This window comes from Carcharhinus amblyrhynchos, unplaced genomic scaffold (assembly GCF_965287045.1).
Source record: "Carcharhinus amblyrhynchos unplaced genomic scaffold, sCarAmb.v2.hapA scaffold_385, whole genome shotgun sequence".
Classification (NCBI taxonomy): domain Eukaryota; kingdom Metazoa; phylum Chordata; class Chondrichthyes; order Carcharhiniformes; family Carcharhinidae; genus Carcharhinus; species Carcharhinus amblyrhynchos.
The window spans coordinates 62,282-74,397 of NW_027650125.1; the positions used below are offsets into that span (position 1 = coordinate 62,282).

The 12,116-nt window shown below is 51.4% G+C and overlaps 1 protein-coding gene across 1 annotated transcript in view; it reads right to left on the bottom strand.

The window, feature by feature from the left end:
- Positions 1-12,116, bottom strand: part of LOC145339294 (latent-transforming growth factor beta-binding protein 4-like) — a gene marked incomplete at its 3' end in the record, with an annotated part of 103,507 nt that overhangs the window by 62,224 nt on the left and 29,167 nt on the right. The window contains exon 5 of the mRNA XM_080183717.1: positions 4,969-5,019. Coding sequence (XP_080039843.1) covers positions 4,969-5,019 — 51 coding nt within the window. The remainder of the gene's footprint in view (positions 1-4,968; positions 5,020-12,116) is intronic.

The following is a 12,116-nucleotide window of genomic DNA, read 5'->3' on the forward strand; positions in this document are numbered from 1 at the left end:
GGACCCGGCACTGACCCAGAGACACAAACACAGCAGCAACGGACCCGGCACTGACCCAGAGAGAGAAACACAGCAGCAACGGACCCGGAACTGACCCAGAGAGGGAAACACAGCAGCAACGGACCCGGAACTGACCCAGAGAGGGAAACACAGCAGCAACGGACCCGGCACTGACCCAGAGACACAAACACAGCAGCAACGGACCCGGCACTGACCCAGAGAGGGAAACACAGCAGCAACGGACCCGGCACTGACCCAGAGACACAAACACAGCAGCAACGGACCCGGCACTGACCCAGAGAGGGAAACACAGCAGCAACGGACCCGGCACTGACCCAGAGAGGGAAACACAGCAGCAACGGACCCGACACTGACCCAGAGAGACAAACACAGCAGCAACGGACCCGGCACTGACCCAGAGAGACAAACACAGCAGCAATGGACCCGACACCGACCCAGAGAGAGAAACACAGCAGCAACGGACCCGACACTGACCCAGAGAGACAAACACAGCAGCAACGGACCCGGCACTGACCCAGAGAGAGAAACACAGCAGCAACGGACCCGGAACTGACCCAGAGAGGGAAACACAGCAGCAACGGACCCGGCACTGACCCAGAGAGAGAAACACAGCAGCAACGGACCCGACACTGACCCAGAGAGACAAACACAGCAGCAACGGACCCGGCACTGACCCAGAGAGAGAAACACAGCAGCAACGGACCCGGCACTGACCCAGAGAGACAAACACAGCAGCAACGGACCCGGCACTGACCCAGAGAGAGAAACACAGCAGCAACGGACCCGACACTGACCCAGAGAGAGAAACACAGCAGCAACGGACCCGACACTGACCCAGAGAGACAAACACAGCAGCAACGGACCCGGCACTGACCCAGAGAGAGAAACACAGCAGCAACGGACCCGACACTGACCCAGAGAGAGAAACACAGCAGCAACGGACCCGACACTGACCCAGAGAGACAAACACAGCAGCAACGGACCCGGCACTGACCCAGAGAGAGAAACACAGCAGCAACGGACCCGGCACTGACCCAGAGAGAGAAACACAGCAGCAACGGACCCGGCACTGACCCAGAGAGAGAAACACAGCAGCAACGGACCCGGCACTGACCCAGAGAGAGAAACACAGCAGCAACGGACCCGGCACTGACCCAGAGAGACAAACACAGCAGCAACGGACCCGGCACTGACCCAGAGAGAGAAACACAGCAGCAACGGACCCGGCGCTGACCCAGAGAGAGAAACACAGCAGCAACGGACCCGGCACTGACCCAGAGACACAAACACAGCAGCAACGGACCCGGCACTGACCCAGAGAGGGAAACACAGCAGCAACGGACCCGGAACTGACCCAGAGAGGGAAACACAGCAGCAACGGACCCGGAACTGACCCAGAGAGGGAAACACAGCAGCAACGGACCCGGAACTGACCCAGAGAGACAAACACAGCAGCAACGGACCCGGCACTGACCCAGAGAGACAAACACAGCAGCAACGGACCCGGCACTGACCCAGAGAGGGAAACACAGCAGCAACGGACCCGGAACTGACCCAGAGAGGGAAACACAGCAGCAACGGACCCGGAACTGACCCAGAGAGGGAAACACAGCAGCAACGGACCCGGAACTGACCCAGAGAGACAAACACAGCAGCAACGGACCCGGCACTGACCCAGAGAGACAAACACAGCAGCAACGGACCCGGCACTGACCCAGAGAGACAAACACAGCAGCAACGGACCCGGCACTGACCCAGAGAGACAAACACAGCAGCAACGGACCCGGCACTGACCCAGAGAGGGAAACACAGCAGCAACGGACCCGACACTGACCCAGAGAGACAAACACAGCAGCAACGGACCCGGCACTGACCCAGAGAGAGAAACACAGCAGCAACGGACCCGACACTGACCCAGAGAGACAAACACAGCAGCAACGGACCCGGCACTGACCCAGAGAGAGAAACACAGCAGCAACGGACCCGGAACTGACCCAGAGAGGGAAACACAGCAGCAACAGACCCGGAACTGACCCAGAGAGGGAAACACAGCAGCAACGGACCCGGCACTGACCCAGAGACACAAACACAGCAGCAACGGACCCGGCACTGACCCAGAGAGAGAAACACAGCAGCAACGGACCCGGCACTGACCCAGAGAGAGAAACACAGCAGCAACGGACCCGACACTGACCCAGAGAGGGAAACACAGCAGCAACGGACCCGGCACTGACCCAGAGAGACAAACACAGCAGCAACGGACCCGGCACTGACCCAGAGAGAGAAACACAGCAGCAACGGACCCGGCACTGACCCAGAGAGAGAAACACAGCAGCAACGGACCCGGCACTGACCCAGAGAGAGAAACACAGCAGCAACGGACCCGACACTGACCCAGAGAGAGAAACACAGCAGCAACGGACCCGACACTGACCCAGAGAGAGAAACACAGCAGCAACGGACCCGGCACTGACCCAGAGAGAGAAACACAGCAGCAACGGACCCGACACTGACCCAGAGACACAAACACAGCAGCAACGGACCCGGCACTGACCCAGAGAGAGAAACACAGCAGCAACGGACCCGACACTGACCCAGAGAGAGAAACACAGCAGCAACGGACCCGGCACTGACCCAGAGAGAGAAACACAGCAGCAACGGACCCGGCACTGACCCAGAGAGAGAAACACAGCAGCAACGGACCCGGCACTGACCCAGAGAGACAAACACAGCAGCAACGGACCCGGCACTGACCCAGAGAGACAAACACAGCAGCAACGGACCCGACACTGACCCAGAGAGACAAACACAGCAGCAACGGACCCGGCACTGACCCAGAGAGAGAAACACAGCAGCAACGGACCCGGCACCGACCCAGAGAGGGAAACACAGCAGCAACGGACCCGGCACCGACCCAGAGAGGGAAACACAGCAGCAACGGACCCGGCACTGACCCAGAGAGGGAAACACAGCAGCAACGGACCCGGCACTGACCCAGAGAGGGAAACACAGCAGCAACGGACCCGACACTGACCCAGAGAGGGAAACACAGCAGCAACGGACCCGACACTGACCCAGAGAGGGAAACACAGCAGCAACGGACCCGGCACTGACCCAGAGAGGGAAACACAGCAGCAACGGACCCGGCACTGACCCAGAGAGGGAAACACAGCAGCAACGGACCCGACACTGACCCAGAGAGGGAAACACAGCAGCAACGGACCCGGCACTGACCCAGAGAGAGAAACACAGCAGCAACGGACCCGGCACTGACCCAGAGAGACAAACACAGCAGCAACGGACCCGGCACTGACCCAGAGACACAAACACAGCAGCAACGGACCCGGCACTGACCCAGAGAGAGAAACACAGCAGCAACGGACCCGATACTGACCCAGAGAGGGAAACACAGCAGCAACGGACCCGGCACTGACCCAGAGAGGGAAACACAGCAGCAACGGACCCGACACTGACCCAGAGACACAAACACAGCAGCAACGGACCCGATACTGACCCAGAGAGAGAAACACAGCAGCAACGGACCCGGCACTGACCCAGAGAGAGAAACACAGCAGCAACGGACCCGATACTGACCCAGAGAGACAAACACAGCAGCAACGGACCCGACACTGACCCAGAGAGACAAACACAGCAGCAACGGACCCGGCACTGACCCAGAGAGAGAAACACAGCAGCAATGGACCCGGCACTGACCCAGAGACACAAACACAGCAGCAACGGACCCGGCACTGACCCAGAGAGAGAAACACAGCAGCAACGGACCCGATACTGACCCAGAGAGGGAAACACAGCAGCAACGGACCCGGCACTGACCCAGAGAGAGAAACACAGCAGCAACGGACCCGACACTGACCCAGAGACACAAACACAGCAGCAACGGACCCGATACTGACCCAGAGAGGGAAACACAGCAGCAACGGACCCGATACTGACCCAGAGACACAAACACAGCAGCAACGGACCCGACACTGACCCAGAGAGAGAAACACAGCAGCAACGGACCCGATCAAATCATCGCCTGTGAATCTCGGCTTCTCACTGAATCACCCACCAAGCAAACTATTCTTCATGTCTGAACCCCCGATAGCGAGCGTGCGCAGTGCCCCCCGATAGCGAGCGTGCGCAGTGCCCCCCGATAGCGAGCGTGCGCAGTGCCCCCCGATAGCGAGCGTGCGCAGTGCCCCCCGATAGCGAGCGTGCGCAGTGCCCCCCGATAGCGAGCGTGCGCAGTGCCCCCCGATAGCGAGCGTGCGCAGTGCCCCCCGATAGCGAGCGTGCGCAGTGCCCCCCGATAGCGAGCGTGCGCAGTGCCCCCCGATAGCGAGCGTGCGCAGTGCCCCCCGATAGCGAGCGTGCGCAGTGCCCCCCGATAGCGAGCGTGCGCAGTGCCCCCCGATAGCGAGCGTGCGCAGTGCCCCCCGATAGCGAGCGTGCGCAGTGCCCCCCGATAGCGAGCCTGCGCAGTGCCCCCCGATAGCGAGCCTGCGCAGTGCCCCCCGATAGCGAGCCTGCGCAGTGCCCCCCGATAGCGAGCGTGCGCAGTGCCCCCCGATAGCGAGCGTGCGCAGTGCCCCCCGATAGCGAGCGTGCGCAGTGCCCCCCGATAGCGAGCGTGCGCAGTGCCCCCCGATAGCGAGCGTGCGCAGTGCCCCCCGATAGCGAGCGTGCGCAGTGCCCCCCGATAGCGAGTGTGCGCAGTCCCTTGACGGTGAATGTTTAAATGTGCGCACTACGACAGGGTGTTTCTGGGTAACACACGAGCCACAGCACGGGAAGCGGGTGAATTGCTTCTTCCCAATGTTTGGGGTTCATTATCAGCGATTTGTACCCAGCCAAGTGAGGGTGAGGAAAGGGCAAAGGGGGAGCAGTGGCACTCGGGTGTGTGAGGGGTGGGGTACAGCGGGGTTGTGTATTTGGTTCATTTACCTTGACACTGTCCATCAGCCGTTCTCTCAAATCCATGTGGGCAGTCATTTCCTGTGGAACAAATAACACGATCAGCAAAACCCCGAGAAAAATCAGGAAACAGCTGGGTGAAAATCAGCAACTGAGTGTCTGAATGATTGGAGCAAGGCAGAAGCACCACCACTGTGTCTGGACAAGGCACCTGGAAATCAAACAGAGCCTCTGGGTGAGGGTGGGGGAACTCAAAATCCCAGAGACAACTCACCTCACCGCCCCCAGTATTGCAATTGTCCCAGACACAGCGTCACACTCCTGAGCTGACAGGTCAGGGATACAATGGGCCGTGTCTCGTGGGAATCCCTTGCAAACTAATTATTGGCTGGAATGTGACGGGGGATATCATCCATCCCTGTACCATCATCACCCTGAGCTGTCCTAGTGAATGAGGAGGGGGGGAATCTTACAGAAACATATAAGATTGTGAAGGGATACAGAAGATAGAAGCCGGGAAGTTGTTTCCACTGGAAGGTGAAACTAGAACTTGGGGGCATAGCCTCAAAATAAGGGGGAGCAGATTTAGGAGGAACTTCTTCCTCCAAAGGGCACAACCTCAGGCTAAAGGGACGATCCTTTAAAACAGAGATGAGGAGGAATTTCTTCAGCCAGAGAGTGGGGAATCTGTGGAACTCTTTGCCGCAGAAGACTGTGGAGGCCGGGTCATTGAATGTCTTTAAGACAGAGATAGATAGGTTCCTGATTAATAGGGATCGGGGGTTATGGGGAAAAGGCAGGAGAATGGGGATGAGAAAAATATCAGCCATGGTTGAATGGCAGAGCAGACTCGATGGGCCGAGTGGCCTAGTTCTGCTCCTTTGTCTTATGGTTGTGAATCTGTGGAGTTCCCTGCCCAGTGAAGCAGTTGAGGCTCCCTCATTGAATGTTTTTAAGGCAAGGAAAAATAAATTTTTGAACAGTAAAGGAATTAAGGGTTATGGTGAGCGGGCGGGTAAGTGGAGCTGAGTCCACGAAAAGATCAGCTATGATCTTATTGAATGGCGGAACAGGCTCGAGGAGCCAGATGGCCGACTCCTGCTCCTAGTTCTTATGTTTTCATTCCAGAAGGTGGAAGCTGCGTAAACGTCCACCAGAGCCGGGTACTGGAACACGGTGAACAGGCACCTGCAAGCAACAATCTGATTTTGATTTGACTTATTATCGTCACATGTATTGGGATACAGCGAAAAGTATAGTTTCTTGCGCCCTGTACCGACAAAGCATACCGTTCATAGAGAAGGAAAGGAGAGGCTACAGAATGTAGTGTTACTGTCATAGCTAGGGTATAGAGAAAGATCAGTATAGTGCGAGTTCTGATCATGCACAGAGCACCTCACACATGAGAATAATTAGTAAGGGAGATCCTGGTGATTTGTGGAGTTTACTCTGGCCCAGCTGCTGGCCGTAACTGTACATATTTTAAGTTACTCCTTATTAAAGAGGGAGCTGTGATGCTGAGTAGGCGGTTTCAGGTTCAATTTATAGGTTCACTTTGTAGACTCGGCTACAGAGAAAGGAAAACCAAAATCATTTGCACAGGAGGCCATTCAGCCCCTCAAGCTGGCTTCTACCTCCATCCCAAATGCCGCTGTCCAAGGTTAGGGTGGATTTCCCTAATCAAAGCCTCTGCTGTGAACATGGTGGCACGCACTGTGAGGGGCAGCTATTGGGAAACATCACCCCCTCACATTACATTGTTTACCTGCACAATGCACTCATCCTAAAGGGTTCAATTTTGAGTAATTTGTGGAGGTACGGAGATGCCACATGATTGGAGGGTGGCTCATGTTGTTCCGTTGTTTAAAAAAGGTTCCAAAAGAAATCCGGGAAATTATAGGCCGGTAAGTTTGACGTCGGTGGTGGGCAAGTTATTAGAAGGTGGGATAAGGGATAGGATCTACAAATATTTGGACATTGGGACTTATTAGGGAGAGTCAACATGGCTGTGTGTGTGGTAGGTCATGTTTGACCAATCTATTAGAGTTTTTGGGGAAGGTTATCAGGGAAGTGGATGAAGGGAAGGTGGTGGATGTTGTCTATCTGGATTTCAGCAAGGCCTTTGATAAGGTCCCTTATGGGAGGTTAGTTAGGAAGGTTCAGTCACTAGGTATACATGGGGAGGTAGTAAATTGGATTAGACACTGGCTCAATGGAAGAAGCCAGAGAGTGGCTGTGGAGGATTGCTTCTCTGAGTAGAGGCCTGTGACTGGTGGTGTGCCACAGGGATTGGTGTTGGGTCCATCGTTGTTTGTCATCTATATCAATGATCTGGATGATAATGTGGTAAATTGGATCAGCAAATTTGCTGATACAAAGATTGGAGGTGTAGTGGACAGTGAGGAAGGTTTTCAAAGCTTGCAGAGGGATTTGGACCAACTAGAAAAATGGGCTGAAAAATGGCAGATGGAATTTAATGCAGACAAGTGTGAGGTATTACACTTTGGAAGGACAAACCAAAGTAGAACGTACAGGGTAAATGGTAGGACACTGAAGAGTGCAGTTGAACAGAGGGATCTGGGAATACAGATACAGAATTCCCTAAAAGTGACATCACAGGTGGATAGGGTCGTAAAGAGTGCTTTTGGTACATTGGCCTTTATAAATATGAGTATCGAGTATAAAAGTTGGAGTGTTATGGTGAGGTTATATAAGGCATTGGTGAGGCTGAATTTAGAGTATTGTGTGCAGTTTTGGTCACCTAATTACAGGAAGGATGTAAATAAGGTTGAAAGAGTGCAGAGAAGGTTCACAAGGATGTTCCCGGGACTTGAGAAACTGAGTTACAGAGAGAGATTGAATAGGTTAGGACTTTATTCCCTGGAGTGTAGAAGAATGAGGGGAGATTTGATAGAGGTATATAAGATTTTGATGGGTTTAGATAGAGTGAATGCAAGCAGGCTTTTTCCTCTGAGGCTCAAGGAGAAAAAAAACCAGAGGGCATGGGTTAAGGGTGAAAGGAGGAAAGTTTAAAGGGAATATTAGGGAGGGTTTCTTCACACAGAGAGTGGTGGGAGTGTGGAATGAGCTGTCAGATAATTTGGTAAATGCAGGGTCACTTTTAACATTTAAGAAAAACTTGGACAGGTACGTGGATGAGAGGGGTGTGGAGGGATATGGTCCAAATGCAGGTCAGTGGGACTAGGCAAAAAAGTGTTCGGCACAGACAAGATGGGCCAAAAGGTCTGTTTTTGAGATGTAATTTTCTATGGTTCTGTGGTTCTAATTTTCCAGTGGGAAGGAGACAACACTTGAAAATTAAGTTTTCCCGTTATTCACAGCTTGCCCATTACATACACAGCTTGCCTGTTAAACACACAGTTTGCCTGCCAATTTGACCATTACACACACAGTTTTCCCGTTACACAATTTTCCCATTACATACAGTTTGCCCATTACACGTGCAGTTTGCTTGTTACACAGTTTTCCCATTACACACCCAGTTTGCCTGCCAATTTGCCCATTACACATACAGTTTGCCCGTTACACACACAGCTTTTGAAAAGATTTCAGCGGATTGAATGGATTTGATATGGACATTACGGTAGGTTTAACCAGCCAGACACAGGATTATTTCCATGGAGTCCCATTATTGAAGAGATTTGTTGCTTGTTAACTTGTCTTCCCACAACAAGAAAGGAATGTCTGACAGTGAGCAGACTGTGACCCCCAACCCTCCATCAATAACCAGCCTCACCCCGTGCTGGAACCTAGACTGAGGGAGGGTTAGCTCTGGACAGCTTCCTCCAACACCATCCAACAATAAGTCTTCATACCTGACCTCAAAGCCTTACAGGATATTTGAACGTGGCAGCATCATCATTGCATTTGGAGTTTAATCTGACAGTTAAAAACCATTCCTTAGCGGCAGGAACATAAGAACCAGGAGCAGGTGTAGGCCATCTGGTCCCTCGAGCCTGCTCCACCATTCAATAAGATCATGGCTGATCTTTTTGTGGACTCAGCTCCACTTACCCGCCACTCACCATCACCCTTAATTCCTTTACTGTTCAAAAACCTATCTATCCTTGTCTTAAAAACATTCAATGAGGGAGCCTCAACTGGGCAGGGAATTCCACAGATTTGTGTGAAGAAGTTCCTCCTCAACTCAGTCCTAAATCTGTTCCCCCTTATTTTGAGGTCATGCCCCCTAGTTCTAGTTACACCCGCCAGTGGAAACAACTTCCCTGCTTCTATCTTATCTATTCCCTCATCATCTTATATGTTTCTATAAGATCTCCCCTCATCCTTCTGAATTCCAGTGAGTATAGCCCCAGTCTACTCAGTCTCTCCTCATAAGCCAACCCTCTCAACTCCAGAATCAACCTAGTGAATCTCCTCTGCACCCCCTCCAGTGCCAGTATATCCTTTCTCAAGTAAGGAGACCAAAACTGTACACAGTATTCCAGGTGTGGCCTCACCAGCACCTTATACAGCGCAATATAACCTCGCTGTTTTTAAACTCCATCCCTCTACAATGAAGGACAAAATTCCATTTGCTTCTTAATTACCTGCTGCACCTGCAAACCAACTCCTTGAGATTCCTGCACAAGGACACCCAGATCCCTCTGCATTAGATGGGCCACAGGAGCTGACACATAATGAAGAGAGGAGGCCACTCAGCCCCTTGAATCTATCCCATCAGCCAATTAGATCATGGCTGACTTGCATCTTTAATCCATTTCACAATCTTGATTCCATAACCCTCAATATCCCCAGCCCATAAAAACCCAATTCCACTCCAGTACCGGAAGCTTCTGTTGATTCCTGCTTTCCACAACCAGATTTCCACTCTCATTTGTACGAAAAAGCCTTTGTGAAATATCAGGTCATCAAACCAGCCCCCAACTTCTGAATGAATTCTTCACCCCCACCCTCTAACCGACCCCACTCCTCAATCAACTGCCCTCTGATTAATCTCCCCCTCCCCACAGCAGATCTCCCTGGGTCAATCACCCTCTCCAACCACCTCACCTGGTTGGCAATCCCACATCCCCAATTGAACCAGCTTTTGGGCCCACTGCCACTTTATCAGCCACTGTGGTCATCGCTGGCCCATTCACCTCCCCCCTGCCTCACTCCATCTTCCTGTCCCCCCCTCAATCAGGCTGCGACTCCCAGTGTGATCCAGTGACACTCTGTCATAGAGTCATAGAGGTTTACAGCATGGAAACAGGCCATTCGGCCCACCTTGTCCATGCTGCCCTCTTTTTTTAAGCCCTGAGGCTAATCCCAATTGCCCACATTTGGCCCATATCCCTCTATACCCATCGTACCCATGTAATTGTCTAAATGCTTTTTAAAAGACAAAATTGTACCCGCCTCTACTATTACCTCTGGCAGCTTGTTCCAGACACTCATCACCCTCTGTGTGAAAAAAATTGCTCCTCTGGACACTTTTGTATCTCTCCCCTCTCACTTTAAACTGATGCCGTCTAGTTTTAGACTCCCCTACAGTTGGGAAAAGATATTGACTATCCAGCTGATATAAACCCCTCATTATTTTATAGACCTCTACAAGATCACCCCCCAGCCTTCTCCAGGGAAGACTCCAAAGAAAAAGATCCCAGTCTATTCAGCCTCTCCTTATCAAACCATCAAGTCCCGGTAGCATCCTAGCAAATCTTTTCTGCACTCTTTCTAATTTAATAATATCCTTTCTATAATAGGATGACCAGAACTGTACTCAGTATTCCAAGTGTGGCCTTGCCAATGTCCTACTGCTCCAAAGAATGTGGGGGGGGGGAACTCAATTTGCAGGAATGCCCTCCCCCCACGAATATCTAACCGACAAAGCACTGTGGACTTGCACATTAGTGAAAATTTTGCCTCATCTTCAAATCTGACTCTACAATATCACTGAATGATAGGCAGTTGCGTTGTGGTATTGTCACTGGGCTAGTAACCCAGGGATCCGGGTTCGAATCCTGCCACAGCACATGGTGAAATTTGAATTCAATAAAAATCTGCAATCAAAAGTTTAAAAATGACAATGAAATGATTGCCATAAAAACCTATCTGGTTCACTATGTCCTTCAGGGAGGGAAATCTGCTGTCCTTACCCTAGTCTGGCCTTTTTGTGACTCCAGAGCTGCAACAATGTGGTAGACTCTTAAATGCCCTCAGGGATGGGCAATAAATGCCCCCAGCCAGCAATGCCTAAGACCCATGGATGGATGTTTTAAGATCGGGGGTATGAGTGGATGCTGTGTTTGTCTTTACGTGAACCTACTACACAGCACCAGGCACTGAAACTGACGGTATTAAAGAGGCACACCAACTCTGCAACAATGTCAGCATCTCGTTTGAAATGAAACAAATTAAATGCAGAGTTGAGGAAATATTGGAGAAATATGTAGTCTTTCATCCAAAGGACGAGGTTATTAAATCCAGTGTTTAAGCTGTTAATAAAATCCTGACACCCCTCACCACAACTACAGAAACTATTAATTTCTCTGTGCTTTACAAGCCTGTGATCAGATTTCTGTGTTTGTGTAAAACTCTTGTTCAGCACCTGTCAGTAAACTTTATATCCTGTCAGAGTGTAACTCATAAAAAAACCATCACAAATCTACAACTTTCTTACACTTACTCTGCTGAATAAACAGTGACTCTGTACAGTTACACAGTGAGTGACCCTTACCCTGAATAAACAGTGACTCTGTACAGTTACACAGTGAGTGATCCTTACCCTGCTGAATAAACAGTGACTCTGTACAGTTACACAGTGAGCGATCCTTACCCTGCTGAATAAACAGTGACTCTGTACAGTTACACAGTGAGTGACCCTCACCCTGCTAAATAAACAGCGACTCTGTACAGTTACACAGTGAGTGACCCTTACCCTGCTGAATAAACAGTGACTCTGTACAGTTACACAGTGAGTGATCCTTACCCTGAATAAACAGTGACTCTGTACAGTTACACAGTGAGTGATCCTTACCCTGCTAAATAAACAGTGACTCTGTACAGTTACACAGTGAGTGATCCTTACCCTGCTGAATAAACAGTGACTCTGTACAGTTACACAGTGAGCGATCCTTACCCTGCTGAATAAACAGCGACTCTGTACAGTTACACAGTGAGTGATCCTTACCCTGCTGAATAAACAGCGACTC